The sequence below is a fragment of the Macrosteles quadrilineatus genome, unplaced genomic scaffold (genome assembly GCF_028750875.1).
Source record: "Macrosteles quadrilineatus isolate MER2022 unplaced genomic scaffold, UCM_ALF_1.0 Scaffold_2__2_contigs__length_208266976, whole genome shotgun sequence".
NCBI lineage: Eukaryota > Metazoa > Arthropoda > Insecta > Hemiptera > Cicadellidae > Macrosteles > Macrosteles quadrilineatus.
The window spans coordinates 42,935,685-42,955,875 of record NW_026542595.1 but is presented as its reverse complement, the minus strand read 5'-3'; the positions used below and the strand labels follow the sequence as shown (position 1 = coordinate 42,955,875).

General features: G+C 32.8%; 1 protein-coding gene across 2 annotated transcripts; it reads left to right on the top strand.

The window, feature by feature from the left end:
* The first annotated feature begins 1,995 nt into the window (after nucleotides 1–1,995).
* Nucleotides 1,996–18,763, top strand: LOC128987599 (uncharacterized). Of its 2 annotated transcripts, none has more exons than XR_008490252.1 (7): nucleotides 1,996–2,123; nucleotides 2,570–2,627; nucleotides 3,331–3,413; nucleotides 6,601–6,707; nucleotides 7,561–7,913; nucleotides 9,248–9,423; nucleotides 18,593–18,763. XR_008490252.1 is itself a non-coding variant. In XM_054408532.1 (7 exons), exons 1-6 carry the CDS (start codon nucleotides 2,052–2,054, stop codon nucleotides 9,346–9,348), a joined length of 774 nt encoding a protein of 257 aa, XP_054264507.1. In that variant the 5' UTR covers nucleotides 1,996–2,051; the 3' UTR covers nucleotides 9,349–9,367; nucleotides 18,593–18,763. The 2 variants fall into 2 exon arrangements, 1 of the variants encoding a protein (XP_054264507.1); XM_054408532.1 differs by having other exon boundaries at nucleotides 9,248–9,367.
* Nucleotides 18,764–20,191: the final 1,428 nt, after the last annotated feature.

Sequence of the window (20,191 nt, the reverse complement as noted above, 5' to 3'; positions counted from 1 at the left end):
AGACGGGGATTTTATAGGGAAATTTTACTACCAACCTACAACACAACAAAAAGCAAGTCACCCACTACACGCTAACGTGGAATTGGTCTGCCTTCGACCGACGCTAGAGCAAAAACGATGATATACGAAAGGCATTGCCGAGCGTATCCGATCGGTTACGGCAGCGTCTGAACAGCGCTCGGCCTGTATCCGATCGGATACGCCCGCAGTGAACGTGTTAATCATAAAAATGCATCAACAATGTCTTTTTACAGTACTAATACTGTATACTTTCAAAGGCACACACGCCTGACTGAAATGTAAATACCCCCGCAGCAAACCTGCAGACTAAGCAAATTTCCATTTGCCTGATTGGATTTACACTAAAATATATCCTTAATACCCCCGCCGCAGCAAACCTGCAGACTAAGCGAATTTCAACTTGTCTGATTACATTTTACCTACTAAAATATTTCCATAAATAAGACATATTTATTCCCAATTTAATTATAGATTTAATGAGTGCTTAGGTTTGCTGCTACGGGGAAGGTAAAAAGTGTTTTGTGACCATACGTCAATAGTATAGGATGAAATAAATAAATTTGCCAAATTTTATCAATATATGTCCATAAACAAGTAAACTACAACAGTTTTCATTTTCTCCATAAGAATAACATGGGAATTTTTAGTTACACTATTTTTGAATTTTCTCCGTGACCGTTAGGCATACAACAGCGCTTCAATAGGTATACTAAATTATTTCATTTTTTAAGCTCTTCAAAACGGTGTAGAAAGAAATTGCAAAATTGTTTGTTTTAGGGTCAAAATGGGAAAACCCCATTTTTACCCCATAAAACCCATAGTACCAAATTTCATCAAAATCGGATCATTTTTGCTCGAGTTATCGCGCTAACAGACACATATATATATATATATATATATATATATATATATGAATTTGAACGGATGGTTTTTTTGGCCTCTAGGGACCTCAAAACGAAAAATTAAATCGGTCCCGGGTCCAGGTCTTACCATGAGTACTACGGTAATAGCTTATTCCCTATAAGGGAAATTCACTAAAAATATTAAATTTGTTCCCTATTTAAATAGCATTAGTTTAATGAGTAGGCTACTTTGTTTTGCTGTAACAGGGAGGATAACATTTTTTGTGAAATTTTAATATCTAGTTTATTATGAAATAAATGCATTTTTTCAAATTTGATCAAAATATGTTCATAAACAAGCAAACTACAACAGTTTACTTATTCTCCATAAAAATAACATATGGGGATTTTAAATTTACAACTTTTTGGAATTTTCTACATAACCAATAGGCGCATAATAAAGCTTCAATATATACTAAATATTTTTTTTAAGCTGTACAAAATTGTTCGGAAAGATATTGTAATCTTTTATGTTTTTAGGATCAAAAATGTGAAAAACCAATTTTTACCCCATACAACCCCCCATAAACCCCTGTTCCCATAGTCCAATCATGCTGGTTCGTAAACTCGTTCGAATAAATGTAGGTTTACACGTTTATACCAAATTTAATCAAAATTGGATAATTTTTGCTCGAGTTATCGTGCTAACGGAAATATATGTATATGATTTTGAACGGATGGTGTTTTTGGCCTATAGGGACCTCAAAACGTAAAAGTAAATTTGTCCTGGATCCAGGTGTTACCATGAGTACTACAGTAATAGCTTATTCCGTATATGGGAAATTCTCTAAAAAAAAGTAGGGTACATAAACACAATGTAAATGTATATTATTTCAACATAATGATTTTATGAAATTAAAATTCAGAGGATTATTTTTATACATGTGAAGTGAAAGCAAACTGTTGATTACTATGATTTCTTTTTTGCTTAAAGTATACCTTTGAGTTTTGTCATTTTCTCCTTACTGTCATTAATCCTTATCTTTAAAAATATAACAAGAAAAGTTAAAACCACATGTATAAAACCATTTATATATGTATCCATATGTTTTGTCAAAATAAACTATTTTCAAAACAGAAGATGATACAAATTTATTCAAAGTTTAGTGATTGAAATTTCTCAGGAGAATGGCCCTTCACTCATTCTGTGGGATCTTGACCCTCCAAGTGGGCGTTGCCATCATAGCTGTTGTTTTTTGGGTAAGCAAAATGAGCTATCCAAATGTAAAAGTAGCAAAAATATACTTGATAATGCGTTGTTTGCTCAGCTAATTTAGAAAAGTTGCATCACCTACCATTTCACAATACTACCTTTATTGAAGCTCTTTTAACCTATGCTAAGTAATGCCTTTTGTAATGTCTTGTTTGTTTACAAGAGAAACCTTATTAATTCATTATTCTGATTTTAGAAGAGTCTTTATCATTAGTATATGATTTTACTTTACTGGTATACTTTTTATTTTAAGAAAGTTAATTCATACAATTAAGAAGATTTTTCACAAAAAAATTTAGTACGGTGATATTTGAGTATTTTTTTTGTCTACAACCCAAACCCTTAGATAAGAGGCTACATACAATATCGTTGGAAATTAAATTAATGTTATGAGCACTGTTCTCAATTAAATTTATGTCATAATATGTTTCAGATGATAGCAACACTAACATTTGTTGTAAATTTTTTTGAATTCTTCAATAGTGATGCTTGTGAGTAAACTATTTAAAACTTTCCTAACTTGTAATGATAACTAATTTATTTATAATCTTAATTTATTTTCAAACGGATGGACACAGGGAAAATGACTATGAATACTTTACGAACTACAGGATATGAATTTGGGGTATTGTTAGTATAATGTTTAGGGGTCTCGATCCCACAGCCTTAATCCAATCGCAGTATTTCAGGATTTATCTAACCCAATCCCAGGATCCCTGGGTCAACTCTTAAGCCATTTCAGAGAAAAATTCAAAGCCATTTCTGAAACCCAATCTTTAACGCAAATATTGCCGCTCAGCTGTTTAAGAAAAATCATAACAAAGCAACCCACATTAGACAATTAATTAATTTAGACGATTGCAGTCTTATCAATCCAGAAACCCATGGTAAAAGCTCTTAAAATCTTTTGTAATTCTTCTTTTTAAGGAATACTGAATTTCTCCTGATGACATGTCATGATAATTTGTGAGCACCATTTGATTGAAATTAATATTGTCAGAGTGAATTATTGACAGAGAGTATTTGGAGGTATACACTTGTGGATAAACTTGCAATCAATCCTCTTAACTATTAGAGAAGGTATTATGATGATTTTATAAGCACAAAATATTACTTTTTCATAATAATGAACAAATGAATAACAATTTATCCTGTGATGGGAATGTTTAAATCAGATTTTTTTTCTTGTTTCAGTTCCTGTCTATGCTCTCACCATCTCAACTTTTGTAATTCTTCTCATGTTGGCTGGGTTGATTGCATTCTTCTCAGCTTATAATGTAAGTTACCCAATACTAGTTGAAGTAACTCCATGATAAATGATTTTAGTTACCGTAGGTACCCAACTACTAAAACATTTCATTTTTATTTTTGTGCATTCATTATTCGTATATGTTAATAATAAACAAATGATTGTTCATTGTTTCAACTGTTGATATCCTAACAACATTTTATGAATTTAGAATATTGTGTTCATATAGTTGTCAATTCAAAGTTCTGATAAAATATAAGTAAGCAAATTATGTTATAAAAGGACTTCAGTAGGGACTGTCAATTGGATTGATATATTTTACTTTCATTCTAAAGGTATACATTGTGCTAATAAAAAAAAAAACACTCCTAACACAATTTTAATCAAGTAGACATCATAGTTATGTAAGTTAGGAGTGCTGTATTAGACAAAAAATGAGGTCAAATACATCAGCTCGGTTGGCACAATATTGGAGTACTCAGCTGACTTAGACTGAATGACTACTGTCATATGATACAACAACTTGTTATTTTGTAAACAGCTCAGTAATGAGGCTTGTAAAATCCAATGAAAATCACTTACTTTTTATACCTTATGTGTTTAGTATTATTTACCATATACTATCACCTAATATGAGCCACTATATAGATAAACAAGTTTTTAGATCGTTTTAGCTAATTTCCCATATAGGGAATAAGCCATTACCATAGGTCTCAGTGGTAAGATCTAGACTCGGGACCGATTTACTTCTATTGTTTTGAGATCCCCAGATATACATATACATGTATGAATTTGAACGGAGGTTTTTTTTGCCTCTGAGGACCTCAAAACGAATATGTGTCCGTTAGCACGATAACTCAAGCAAAAGTGATCCAATTTTGATGAAATTTAGGACAAACGTGTAGGCTAAATCTACATTTATTCAAACAAGCTCGCGAACCACCATGATCGGACAATGGGAACTAGGGTTTATAGGGGGATTTTATGGGGTGAAAATGGGGTTTACCAATTTTTACTTTTAAAATATAAAATAATAAAATTTCTTTCCAAACCATTTTGTAGAGCTCCAAAAAGGAATAATTTAGTATATTGAAGCGTTGTTGTGTGCCTTACGGTTAAAGATAACATTTATTAAAAAAAATTTTAATTTAAAATTGCCATGTTATTCTTAGGGAGAATAAATAAACTGGTAGTTTGCTTGTTTATAGATATACAGGGTGGCTGAAAATTAACTTGCACCCCCACTTAACTTTTCAACCGTTTGAGATATTTGAAATCGGTTTGCGGCAACCTTCTTAGATATGAGGGGCTATAATAATTATGGTCAATTTTGAAAATTTTGCCCTTAGGGGTAGCAGGGGTAGGGGGTAGCTCAAAATTTTCAAATGACAACCATAGTCGAGTTTGGTATCATTTTACAGGTCTTGACAAAACATAACGAATAACATAAAGAAAATATAAATCGGACCATTAATAACAAAATGGCAGCTAAAAATAATTGAGACAATGGTTATTGAAAGTAATTTTGAACTGCCATTTTGTTATTAATGGTCCGATTTCTATTTTCTTTATTCTATTTTCTTTTCTGTATACCCAGTCAAAATGAAGTACTTACTAAACTACTTACCAAAATCTCCTTTCTAAACTAATAACTTTTTAAGCAACAGTTTACATTCCATTATTAACCGGTTTTATAGACAATAATTCCATATGACTTGGTTACTATAAATATTAAATAGCAAGCCAGCAGACGCACAGGCAGCACTTGTCTATGTCTGCTGAATTTCATATAATCGATTGAATTAATTTGTACAGAAATGTTCTTTTTTATTCTTAGTCTTAGTTTTATTTCGTAAGTATATTATGTATTAAAAAGTATGTTTTGTTTTCTGTATATATTATGTGGAAATAAACACATTTCATTCATTCATTCATTTATTCATTCATTCATTCATTCATTCATTTCATTCATTCATTCATACTACTATACAATGATCTGACGTGGTGCGGTGTTGATATCTTAAGAAATGTAGAAAAAAGTAGGGGGAGAACTCATTTAAAACTCACCCTATATGAATTCAAACGGATGGTGTTTTTGGGCTCTAGGGACCTCAAAACAAAAAAGTAAATTGTTTCCAGGTCCAGGTCTTACCATGAGTACTACAGTAATAGCTTTATTCCCTATATGGGAAATTTGCTAAAAACACACCTCATTACCTTCCCTGAAGCAGCAAACATAAGAACTCATTAAAATTTATGTTATTTAAATAGGAAATAAACCTTACTCTGACAGTTTTAAGGGGATTGTTTTAGTGGAATCTAGCCAGGTAAATGGAAATTTGCATAGTCTGCAGGTTTGCTGCGGCGGGGGTATTTAAATTTTATATTAGTAGGTAGCTTATTTTCCTTTTGATTCTGGAGATCCTTGAGGCAATTTATAATTGTTAAAAAATAATTAATATAGGTAAATTACGTGAACCATAGAAGTTTGATTAAAAAATAACTTACATTTATACATATCACAGCCAATATAATTCGTCACTTCCTGAAGACCTGTACATACATTTTTGGGTCTATATTTTGATAATATGTTAGAAATTTCAATTTGTACCTGGTAAACTTATAATTATTACAATGCGATATGATTCCCACCTCTAACAAAATATAATGATCAACATTAACTAAAAGTAGCCTATTTAAATAGGTAGTTATTTGTGTAACTAGTGGGCGAAGTGCACACAAGAGAAATGTTTACTTACGAGCCTTAGGAGCCTTAGGAGTGTGGAAAGTTTCTTGAGTGCAGCAAAGGCAGTTTGCACTCGTGTTACACATTATATTTTTCCTACAGTTACTATAAATCATATAGGTAAATAATTAGTCTTTCAAACACTGTAAAACACGTTTTTAGTCCAAACATTGAACAAAATGGGAAACGCTGCACCAGCTGATCCAAGTCGTAATATCTTTTAAGTGCTGCCAACTTATTTTCAAGCATACACGGATTACGTGCATAATAAAAGGACACTGTTTTGTGTTCTTTCGTTTGGTGGGAATACTGGTAAAGTAAAAACTGTGCACCAAAGTAAGGCTTTCTGTACTATAATCTGTGCAAGGAAGGATTTAAAACTGGTTAGGTAGTTCGGTTGAAAAAGGGATGTTACTTTATTGTAGTAAGTATAAATATACTGGTAATAATAATGTATGTATGTTTTCAGGAGAGCAACTCCCTGTGTATGACGGGGGTGGCGCTCACTTGTCTGATAACAGTTGTGTGGGTCATCATTTCTTCCCTTTCCTTTTACAATGATCATTCCATTCTCAAGTAAGTCTCCATACGAGATACCATTGAACATTAATATACCATTATATTTTATGGTTATGATATGCATGATATATGGCAGGATTGTGATAGTTACCACTATATAGCCACAGGAGGATTGGAATTATGTAGGCTACTATAAATAGAGGGTACTTACGTATTAAACGGAGGCCACATTTTGTCAGCGCGCTGCAGCGGTTATGTTAGGTTGGGTTATCGTAAATATTATGTGTGTAGGACTTTCCTCGCTTCGTTATGAATTGATACCAGACGAGTTATACTTTCTATTATGATAACCCAACCTAACATAACCGCCGCAGCGCGCTGACAAAATGTGGCCTCCGTTTAATACGTAAGTACCAAATAGAGAGTGAAAATTCTAAGTTCTCATATTTAACACTGTAAGGTGTTCTGGGCTGAGACATAGGTATTTTTATAATGTCCCTGAGTTTTTAAGTTTACAAAATTATTATAAGAGTTTTAAGAGTATAGCGTCACATTAATCTTTAACTATTCTACATACATCTCTATACACAGTACAGTAGTTCTTTATTGTATACTGTATTTATTGATATACGTACCGTAATTATTTTAATTGTAATGTACAGTACTGTTTATTCCCTATGTTTACTACTGTATTAAATAAACACTGTATTTTACTTTATAAAGCATTTTTCACTTTTCCCTAGCTATCATTATGTATAAACAACAATATGTTCTGTAATCCGAACTATTCAATAGTCCGAACTACCCCCGGTCCCAATATAGTTCGGATTAAAGAGGTTCTACTGTACTATTTAACTATTTAACATTCTAAACTACAAATACCGTATTGAAACAAAAATTACTTTTTCAGATTTGTTTGTATACAGAATCGCTGTCCAGAGACTTTTTGGTTAGCCCCTCTAAAATACAGACTGTCACACAAACAAGAAGAACATATTGATGAAGAACAAGATGATTCGTTTACTGATCCCAGTGAAGATTCCAAGCAACTTAAGAGAAAGAGAAGTGTTGACAGTCATATGATTGTACAGCTTTCACTTGAATATGATGACTGGCTCAGAAAAAGAAGAGATACAAATAATAATGCAATAGTTGGTGACAACAATGATCCTGGAGATACAAATGACACCGAAGTCTACAAAAGTCGCTACATATTCGGCATGCCTCTGATTGGTGCTGTCGTTCTCTTCATATGCAATTTTTGTGAGTGCTGATCAATATTATTGTTGTAAAATAGTGGCAATCCATAATCATGACAGTTCTCCAAATCAGACCCAGCTGTCCTTGATCAATTTACGCTATTAACAATAATCCTGGCTAAAAAAATCAGCTGGTCTTCGTAAGCAACAAAGCTACATTAGTCACCTCATTCCATTCAATTCACTCTCCGTTTTCATTCATATAGAGAATGGCTAGATTGCAGTTGTATATCTATCTTAGTTGGTAATAACCAAGATAATCCTAAATTAGCACACTATAACCATTAAGCTATATCTTAAACATTGTTCAACTTAGAGACAAAATCACAGGGTGGCTATTTTTTTGTTTTCACACATCTTGATTGAGCGATCCAGGTGAAATTCTAAATTAATTAAAGCATCAATTAATTAAAAGGTCAGCATTCCCTAATGCTTAAAAAATTAAGCACACAATTTAATCCAATATTTAAAAATACTAGTGTCCCTGTTGCTCGAAATCGAGCAATTTCTAAGTATTACAGGCGTTATTTTAAAACAAATAACAGTAATAATTTTTGATGACTTTAAAAGATTCGACTCAAAGATTATGGAATACTCAAGTTGTACATAACAGATCGATATAATCAAAATTTTTTGTAAAAATATCTTATCATTTTTCAAAAGCAGTTTTTTTTAGCGTTTTCTACATATAGCCTTACTCATAGCCGCATTAGGTTGTCCATAATAACGATAATATATATATAAAAAAAACACACATTATTTCTATTTCTTCTCCTTGGTGGTGTTTTATGACTTTTTTATGATTCCATAGTTTGCAAATCGGCTCTTTCAATGATTACTAAGAAATGCAGCACAGTGTTAATTCAGTTTTATTTTTAGTATAACCATTTATCCAGGCTCTCTCGTTTTTTCCATTGTAATATTTACGCCAACCTAAATTCAAATAGTAAATATGTCTTTCATTTCAACCAAGTCAGTAAATGTTTGTAGCAAACTGTTAAATTAGCAAACTTATTGACTGTTAAAAATTAACATAATTTCTTCTTCTCACTTTTAATTTCTGCCAACAGCTGGAGTTGCATAACAATTTTTGTTTCCCATGTTAATCTTATGGAGAAATACGAAACTTTAAAGGACCCCAGGGCCTCAGTCTCTGATTATTTCCCTAAAAAGAAAGTTTCCTGCACAACTTCACGTTAAGCTCTTTCCAATGACACCAAAAACATGTCAATCGGTTCAGTAGTTTTGGAGGAGTAATTGTCACAAAAAACATGCTTGCGTATTAAATAAGTATAGATAACATAAAGATAACGTAAAAGGTTATGTGGCATTTTTCAGTCCTTTTCCTGTTCTCAATCTTGGTCTTGTGGAGCTATGGGCAAGAGCTGGCCTGGACAAATTCATATCTACGAGATATACCTGACTACACAACTACTTGAGTAGCTCGGCATAGCAAAAGTATGAGGCTCTCAACTTCAACTTTCCCCCCAATTGTTAATTACTACTACTAAATTGTAAATATTTAAATATTTAAAATTGTATTTAGAAAATTGATAATTTAGGTTTTTTAAATGCTGTTGATTGATTTAAAGTAGAACACCGTTTGAAGAAGCTTTAAGTGGCCAACAAAAACAATGTATACATTGCTGACATCCATAATTAAAAATAATTTGCATACATTTATTGATCCTAACCAGTAGAAATCCAATGATCTGATTCATCTATTATCCGAATTGCTTTTGGAAATACTGTAATTTAAAAACTTAAAACCACAGCAATAAGAATCACCATTAAGAAGGCAGAAGCCGTGATTGCCGCGAAATCCAAAACCTCTCTTGCAATCCTGTTGACATAATATCGTCCCGCGCGGTCACGGAAACATTGTCATAGTATTTTGGGATCGCGGCAAAATGTAAAATCCCACAGTCATACAGACATCATCATTGTCTCCCACAGTTATGGAAAGAACGTTGTTGTCTTCCGTCATCGGGATAAAATGTTTAATATATCCCTCGGTCGTTCATTGTCTCAAGTGATCACGGAAACATCGACATCGTTTTCCATAATAGCAGCAAAATCTTTAACATCTTCCGCGGTCTTGTAGACATCATCATTATCTCTCAAAGTCATGAAAAATCTTAATCGTACTCCGCAATCGCGATAAGAGCGTAAACTTTCCAATCGCAATAGTAAAAGCTTGAGATGACTCGACCCGTATTTTCCTTCAAATACCCTGAATTTTGGTAAAAGTCAGATGGTATTCGAATTTTTGATTATCCAAATGGGGTCCGATCCCAATTGGTTCGTATAGACTTGAAAAGACCGTTAAATTACACTTGATAAGATTTATTTTACTCAAAGCTTTGTCAAAGATGCTCTACGACAGTCAAATTATGTTAAAGCTTGAGTTAAGTTTAATATTATAAAAGTATAGCAAGTATAGCTGACATGTTTTGAGATACATAAATGACTTTACTCTTATTAGCCCAGGCAAATTAGACATATGCTCCCCAAAAAATCGTCTAAAGCTGGAAAGTGTTTTAATACCTTTTGGGGGTCCCAAATAAGACCCCTGTGAGTTTGCGACGGATTCTGACGTCTGCTTAAGTTTTGGGAGTCGAAAAACTATGAAAATTTCGCACTTTTTTCAGTTTTTCGCTTATAACTCCTAAATAATGAATCCTAAGGAAAATTTTGTTCAAAGGTGTCTTTTAGTGCATTAAATTCCGCGTCGATTGATGTTAAATACGTCAAAATCAGCCGAACCGTTTAGGCGCTGTAGCTTTTCAAAGTTGGGATATTTTCATCAACATGGCCAAAAGGTTGATTATCTGACCAGTTTTCGGCTTACAACTCCTAAACGATGCATGCTATACAAAAATGCACCTGTAGTTAGTTTGGAAAACACAAAATTCTGCGTATAATGTTTTTTCCTACTTTGTATGGTCGCCATTTCATTAAAAAAAGTTTAAAGTTAAAGTTAGGAAATTTTACTAAAATTGGTAACAACATAGATCCTGTCCTTAAATGGATTATGAATTCTTAGATAGTGGTTCTATGAATTATTATCACTAGTGTGACGTCATGGATCCTGCAGCATGGCCTATGAACAAGTAAGTGTTCATGAGAGCAACATCTTACTGTGGAGAGCTTTACGTCACACTAGTGGATAGATTCACTGCCATATCCCCTATGTTTTAGCGAATTTTTCCTATAGGGAATAAGCTATTACCATAGTACTTATGGTAAGACCTGGACCCGGGACCGATTTACTTTTTCGTTTTGAGGTCCCTAGAGATCAAAAACACCATCCGTTCAATTTCATATATATATATATATATTTATATGAAAAATAGAAAAATAGGGCTACTATATATGAATAAAGATTAAACATTAATAAACTTAGTACCCAAGTAAAATTATTTATTAAAATATTTACTGACTATAGTTTCGTCTCTAAGACTTTGAAAATGGCCTTAGAGCCGAAACTATAGTCAGTAAATATTAAATATTAGTCAGTAAATATTTTAATAAATAATTTTACTTGGGTACTAAGTTTATTAATGTTTAATCTTTATTCATATATATATTTATATATATGGTGGATCTTGCCTCGGATGCCTCTCTCTTATCTATACTATTATAAAAAAGAGGTGGTTGCTGTATGTATGGGAAAAGTAAACGCAAAAAATACTGGTCGGATCGGGCTGAAATTCGGCATGATGATAGCTCATATTCCCGATTAACATATAGGCATATTTTTATCCCAAAAATCCTTCCGGGCTCCGCCCCAGTGGCTCTGGAGTTTCCCATGTTAACCTTATGAGAAATGGAATTAATGAATCTTAACAGCTGTTTCAATTAAACAAGTTGGTTCTGTTCTATGATGTTCAATAGCATTAAAGTTACAAGGATTACCAACAGGGTGCAGCACTAGCACTATTATTTCTTTTACATTTATGACAACAGCTAATTTGCAACCAAAAGGTGAGTGAGCGTAGCGAACGAACTTCAACCTGGAGGCGAGTGAGCGTAGCGAACGAGCTAACCCGAAGGCAAGTGAGCGTAGCGAACGAGCTAACCTGAAGGAAAGTGAGCGCAGCGAACGAGCTCCAACCTAAAGGTGAGTGAGCGTAGCGAACGAACTTCAACCAGGACGTGATTGAGCCATGCAAACTAGATCATCTTGAAAATTAAGAAGTTAAACGGGGCAAAGCCCGCGGGTTACAGCTAGTATATTTATATATGTGCCCGTTAGCGCGATAACTCGAGCAAAAATCATCCGATTTTGATTAAATTTGGTACAAACGTGTAAACATACGTTTATTCAAACGAGTACGCGAACCAGTATGATCGGACTATGGAAACAATGCTTCCAAATGCTTGCCAAATGCTTGCCTCCTTCAAGTCGCCGAGACTGCGTCACATTCAAAGGGTGACATTACAGTGCTTATGGGTGGGACCAATGATACTCTACGTAAAGATCTATCCCCTCTCTACTCTGGTGTGGAAAAAAAGCTGCAAGACATCAGTGCAAATTCGCCTGTGGTTATAACAACAATACCAAGAAGATATGATTTGCATCAAAATGACTCCCTTCACAATGAAATTGACCTTTTAAATAACTACCTTAAAGAACTAGTGGCCCGGCTTGACAATGTATATATTATTGACGTTGATAATTTAAAGAGGTTTCACTTCACGAAGCATGGTCTCCATATTAATAATAGAGGCAAAAATTTCTTAGTTCATCTGATATTTAATACAATTAAAAAAATTCAACCAAACTTATTTCATAGTAAAAAAGAATTGAACACAAACATAACTGTCACAGATATGCACATGTCGGAAGTCATTAAGAAGTATGGAGGCTGTAAAACTGTAGGCTTTGCACACTCTATCTCAGCTGACTTTAGCGATCCTCGCCATATGTCTGCTGGAGTGGCTGTAGTTTTCAAAAAACATTTTGGTAAACCTAGTCCTGAACAACGTCTAACTGAACATCTAGCCTTACAAGAAAATCAAGGTACTTTCATATACAGCCTCATCACTAAAGGCAAATACTACGGTAAACCCAAAATTTTTGATTATGATACAGCTTTTAAAAATTTGACCCAGGATTTCAAAAGAAAAGGTCTAAATCACTTAATTTGTTCACCAATTGGATGTGTGCGAGACAGGATTGAGCTCTACCACTTTATCACCAACCTAAAAAACTTTCAACAGGAAACTAAGGCTACGGTTACTATTGTGTCGTACTATCAAAAATCTCACCGACAACTAAGAAACGGTTTGGCACATGAAGAATTTCAGCATCGACTCGAACAATTAATTCGACTGACAAGACCCACCAACTTACGAGCTTCCGAGAGTCAAAGTGATGATCTTCCATCTGATCCCTCAAAACTGCAAGTTCCACAGCAGCTAGATAATTCTACAGTCAACTCCTGCTTACAGTATTGTGAGAGTCAACAATCCAGTCATCCTGCTTCTCCACAAACTGATTACATCTGCAGCAGTCCCGGAACTCATGACATCAGTAATGAATACAAGGAAATACAGAGGCATACTAAGTTGTCAGCTACTGAGCAGGATGCTTCTATGTCTGAAGCTGTTGCGGCTCCAGGTCCTTCACCCCACCATGACCATCCAACATCACAGAGGCCAGACGATGATGTGCCTATCCTGGCCAGCCTCAACACTTTCCCTCCACTCATCCCATCACACCATCAGTTACAGCATTGTGAAAGTAACAAGTGCAAAAGTGGTAGTGAAAAGCAGAGTACAAGTGGTAACAACAAGCAGAATACAAGTAGTACTAATAGTAAAGATATTTTTTTAGAGAAATAGATAATTTTACTGATGCACATGTCAAGTTAGGGTCTGATAGTAAATTTGGAAAAGATATGTTTTTATTACATTTTAACATTCAGGGTTTTCTAAACAACTATGTAGACCTTAATCTGTTTATTGGAAATATGGATTGCAAAATTAATGTTATATCTATAAATGAACATTGGCTTGATGTTAAAAGTATAAATGTTTTAAATAAACTAGATGGTTTTGTAATTGCTGACTACTATGCTAGAATAGATCAATGGCGGGGGGGTTCATGTTTAATGATTGACAAAAATGTTAGTTTTAAGATTAGAAATGACTTAAAATTTTTAAATGAACAATGTTCTTTTGAAGGATCTTTTATTGAAGTCAAGGACTGGAATTCAGTTTTTATTTCAGTATACAGAATTCCAGGTAGGGACATAGATAAAATATTTTTAGAAAAGTTTGAAATGTTATTAGACAAAATAGCTTTGGAAGCAATGTCAAAAAATGTTTTTATAATGTCAGACACAAATATAGATTTATTTACCGATAAAGTAAGTACTGATAATTTACTAGAAATTTGTGATTGTTTTGGATTCAAACCTAACGTTCTTGTTCCAACTAGGGTAACCAGTATTTCAAGTACTTGCATTGACAATATTATTTCTAACTTGCAGACAAAAAAAACTAGCAGTTTAGTTTTAGACATAGGTGCATCAGACCACAAAGTTTTACTTTTGTCATTTGAGAAAATGTCCTCTCCAAGACTTAAGGGTGTAAATAAAAAACTTACTCGGAAGTTTACAGAAACAAATTTTCAAACCTTTGAAAACACACTAAATAATGTTATTTGGAACCCTTTTGAAACCTTTAATGTAGATACAAATTACAATAAATTTTTTACAAACTTTCTAAATTCATTCAACGAGGCATTCCCCAAAACAGTAGATCGTCCAAAGAATAAACGTAACAAAAATAACTGGATAACAACAGGAATAAAAATTTCAGCAGAAAATAAAAATAAGTTGCACCAAGAATCAAAATGGAATCGTAACCCTCAGTTTTTAATCTATTACAAAAACTACAGAAAGGTCTTTAAAAAAGTAGTTGCATTAGCAAAACTGAAAGCTAATGACGATTTTATTAAAAAATCTAAGAATAAAAGTAAAGCATCTTGGGTAGTAGTGAAAAATGAAACAGGACTTAATAAACAAATATCTGATACTCCAGTTGAGATTAAATTCAAACATGAAAGGGATATACAAAATTGTGCAGTATTGGTAGCAAATAAATTCAATAACTTTTTTATTAATGTTTCTCAGTATGCCAACAAATCAACAGATAAATTAAAAGCCACTCAGTTACTAATCGAAAATCATCCACGTTCCAAATTAACATTTAAATTTAGAAATGTTTCAATTGACGAGTTAAGAAAAGTTGTTACATCTCTCAGTAACACTAAGTCCTCAGGTTGGGATGAAATTCCTCTTTTTGTCATTAAAAGAGTCTTTAAATTTATAGAACATCCATTATGCCAAATAGTGAATCAGTCCCTTGAGGGGGGGGTTTTTCCTGATAAGCTAAAGTTGGCTGAGATTAAACCTCTGTTCAAAGAGGGCGATGTCAACGATCCCTCTAACTACCGCCCCATCGCCCTTCTGCCTTGTTTTTCAAAGATTTTTGAAAAAATTGTAAAGATTCAACTAACAGAATATTTAGAAAGCAATAATTTAATAAATCCTTCACAGTTTGGTTTCCGCCCAGAACTCGGTACTGAAAAATCCATAACAAAAATGATTAACTACATTGCGGAAGCCTTGGATGGATCGCAGAAGACTGTGGGTGTGCTATGTGACCTATCCAAGGCTTTTGACTGTGTGAATCATGAGATACTCATAGAAAAATTAAGTATGCATGGAATAAAAAATACTGAATTAAAATGGTTCATATCTTATTTAAAGACCCGAAAACAAAGACTTATTTTACAAAAAATGCAGAGAAATTATAAATCAGAGTGGAACATTAACCCCAATGGAGTTCCTCAGGGCTCCATTCTCGGCCCTTGTTTATTTATTATTTATGTTAATGATCTATGCAATGCTACTAAGATGTCCACCTTTCAATACGCAGATGATACCGCTTTAATATGCACAGGACAAAACAATGAGTTCATTCAAGCCTCAATAACTAAGGAATTTCAACTCCTTGGGGATTGGTTTGCAGTAAATGGCCTGTCCATGAATGTGGCAAAAACTCAACTAATTCAGTTTTCTGCATCCAATATTAACCAAGAAATAATTGTAAATACAAACTTAACTACAATTCATTCACAACAGTCAATAAATTATTTGGGAATAGAAATTGATTCACAACTTAATTGGCAAAAACACATTAAAAACCTATCAAAAAGACTACGCTCAGCAACATTTGTTCTCACAATAATTCGGGATACTACTAATCTAGAAACACAAATAGTAGTATATCACGCATATTTTTCATCGATTATGAATTATGGAATTACTGTATGGGGCTCATCAAGCCAGGCCAAAAAAATATTTATTCTCCAAAAAAGAGCTGTAAGATTAATGGCCAGAGTCTCCCGTAGAACACATTGTAAAGATTTATTTATTAATTTTAAAATTTTAACTTTTTTTAGCTCTTATATTTACAAATTGGCATTAATGGTTAAAAGTGATTTCGACACATTCATGGACTGTCAACAATCTCATCCACATAACACAAGATTCAAAAATATTATAAAACCAGTTCAACATAGGCTTAAAATCTTTCATTTATCCCCTCAGTATATGGGACCAAAAATTTACAATAAATTACCCGCTGGGATTAAAAACATTGCCACATTCTCTAAATTTAAACTATCTTTAAAAAATTTCCTTTTGGAGAGGGCATTTTACTCGTTAGAGGAATATCTGGAAAATGAGTATATTTGAAAGATATTGCTTCTCCCATAGGTTTGTAGCTTATTATATGCTTTATTTCTTTTGTAAGCTATTTTATTTTAAAATGTAGTATAGTATTAGTATTAGACTTTGTGACAAATCACCTGTCAAGAGAATTGATGTAATGTGATGATGTTTAATAAATAAAAAATAAATAAATAAATAAACAGGGGTTTATGGGGGGTTTTATGGGGTAAAAATTGGGTTTTCCCATTTTTTACCCTAAAAACTTAAAATTTAGCAATTTATTTCCAAACCATTTTGTAGAGCTTAAAGAAACAAATAATTTAGTATATTGAAGCGTTAATATGCGCCTAATGGTTAAGGAAAAATTTCAAAAAATCAGCAAATTTAAAAATCCCATGTTATTCTTATGGTGAATAAGTAAAATGTTGTAGTTTGCTTGTTTATGAACATATTTTTATCAAATTTGGAAAATGCATTAATTTCATACTAAACTATTACATTTTACAAAAAACACCTTTTAGCCTCCCCGTTGCAGCAAACCTAAGTACTCGTTAAACTAATGTTATTTTAAATAGGGAATAAATGTGATATTTTTAAGGAGACATTTTAGTGTAAATCCAATCAGGCAAATGGAAATTCGCTTAGTCTGCAGGATTGTTGCGGCGGGGGTATTTGGTAATTAGGCTGGTTGTTTGCCAGATTTCAATGGTAAGATTTTAAACTTCGGAAACTTGACAAGCATCTGATCTAGTGTTAACAATCAATAGCGGTTAAATGGTGAAGCCGATCTTAATGAATTGGTAAACATTCTACGCAGACGTTTATGCTCTTCAAACTAACTACAGGAACATTTTTTCTATAGCACGCGTTAGAAGATGTAAGCCAAAAACTGAAAGATGAATACAGGGATAGATTGTATATAATGGGTGGTTTGGGAAGAATCCTAGAATTTTCGGAACCCCAGACAACAATATTAGACTTAAAACTACATAGGGTGTATTACTCTCATCACACCTTATTAGATAAACCTCTGGATGACCATCATGGAATAAACCACTATCTAATAATTCATAATCCATTTAAGGACAGGATCTATGTTGTTACCAATTTTAGTAAAATTTCCTAACTTTAACTTTAATACTTTTTTCAATGAAATGGCGACCATACAAAGTAGGTAACAATCAATTGCCGTTATTGATTAATAAAAAAAACATTATACGCAGAATTTTGTGTTTTCCAAACTAACTACAGGTGCATTTTTGTATAGCATGCGTCGTTTAGGAGTTGTAAGCCGAAAACTGGTCAAATAATCAACCTTTTGGCCATGTTGATGAAAATATCCCAACTTTGAAAAGCTACGGTGGCTAAACGGCTCGGCCGATTTTGACGTATTTAACATCAATCGACGCGGAATTTAATGCACTAAAAGACACCTTTGAACAAAATTTTCCTTAGGATTCGTTATTTAGGAGTTATAAGGGAAAAACTAAAATAAGTGCGAAATTTTCATAGTTTTTCGACTCCCAAAACTTGAGCAGACGTCAGAATCCGTCGCAAACTCACAGGAGTCTTATTTGGGACCCCCAAAAGGTATTAAAACACTTTCCAGCTTTAGACGATTTTTTGGGGAGCACTCCCTATATTTGATCTAATTTGCCTGGACTACATGTAGTTCTAGCTGGTTCAGTTTTGAGTTTGTGTTGCAATGTTGAAATTTAAATTTTGATTGGAACTCTTGCCATTATCCCTTTTGTGTTTATTTAATTGGACAATTTTAGTCCATAAAAAAGTCAAGACATTAGAATTACTATCCCTCCAAAACATATTTGAATTTCTATTTTATTTTTTGTATAGTAATCATTATATTCTTATTGACACATGTTCTTATTTATGTTAACTATGCTTATTAACACTATCTTGCTTTATATTTCAGGCCAAAAAGTGCAATGAAGATATCAAAAGAATGATTAGAAGAAACAACTAACCAAAAATTGATTATTTTGGTCACTTCTATTTTTTTAAAGATGCAGATCTAAAAAAAAACCTCTAAATCGTTGTCAGAAATATTTTGATTTTTGTCAGTAATAAATTGAAATTTCAGTAATCAATAGTTCTTTACTTGACGTACTTGTTAAACTAGATTTTTTAATCATAGAGTTTTATGGTGTCAAGTAAAATGGATAAAATTGTCAAAGCATCTGCTAGTATTACATGGTCAAAAAATGTATATTTTGTGACATAAAAACTTGTAGATTGGTATATTCTTGGAATGATAAAAAACTAAAAGGTAATTATAATGACTTGTGGGTTAAAATATTTGAGCCAAATTTCACAAAAACTGTTAATTTTACAAAAAAAATTTCAAGAGGCAAAAATGTTAGTAAATTTGATGTAGTTTTCAATTATACCTTATTTGTTAAAATGGATAAATAATAACAGAGAAATATGTTCTTACTCCTTATAATATATATATAATATATAATACTCCTTATTTTACATATTGTCTAAATATCTTTACAATCATCTGTTATACGTCAATCAGGAGTTTTAAAACATAACAGCTGATTGAATAATTTGTTTTTGTTATTTTATAAAAGTATTGTTGTCTGAACATTACTGCAAGTCTTACGATTTTTACAACCTAGTTAAAGTCATTATTTATTGTGTTTTTTGCTTTATTAAGTTGGCTGTTTAGTACTAAATGTAAGCAAAATGAATACTTGCACATCAGAGGAGTACTGTGATATGGTCTACTTTTTTGGAATGGCTCGTGGCAGTGCAAGAAGAGTAGCGGCGAGATTGTATGCAGAACACTATCTGAACAGGCAATGTCCTAGCTATAAGCCATTCCATGCCGTATACAACAGATTAAAGGAACCGGGAATGATTGATCGGTTTAGATTATGCAACCAGGTTAACGGTCGTCATTTTGAACAGTTGTTGTAAGTAAAGGAGGCCTCTTGTAAATAAAGAAGGACCATAAGGCATTGTCCAATTGTATTTAATAGTTACAAAAAATGTTTACATTATCAATATGTTTTACATTTATTTAAAGAAAGATTTTGTTACTTCTCATAATAAACAACAACTTATACTTATAAATAGCAAAAACAAATTATTCAATCAGCTGTTATATTTTAAAACTCCTGATTGAATGTAACAGATGATTGTAAAGATATTTAGACATAAAAGGAGTATTAGCGTTGTTTAAATGGAGAAAAGTGGAACACGGGAATTTTAAATTTACAATCTTTTTGAGATTTCTCCATAACCAATAACCGTAAAAAATCACTTCAATATACTAAAATATTTGTTTTTTTAAGCTTTTTAAAATGGTTTTAAGAGAAATTGGGAAATTATATGTTTTTAGGGTCAAACATGAGAAAAACCAATTTTTACCCCCGTCCCATAGCTTGCTCAATCATGCTGGTTCGCAAACTCATTCAAGTTTATTCCGCCCTTCACCTTCAAGCTAAATTTAATCAAAATCAGACAAAAATTACTCAAGCTATTACGTTTACGAACATATTAT

What these genes read in the sequence shown, in the direction of transcription:
- LOC128987599 (XM_054408532.1), top strand. Translation starts at nt 2,052, where the DNA reads ATGGCCCTTCACTCATTCTGTGGGATCTTGACCCTCCAAGTGGGCGTT. An exon ending in AATGATCATTCCATTCTCAA is followed by an intron (nt 6,708 to 7,560) that starts GTAAGTCTCCAT and finishes TTACTTTTTCAG; the next exon opens with ATTTGTTTGTATACAGAATC. An exon ending in TCTCTTCATATGCAATTTTT is followed by an intron (nt 7,914 to 9,247) that starts GTGAGTGCTGAT and finishes GGCATTTTTCAG; the next exon opens with TCCTTTTCCTGTTCTCAATC.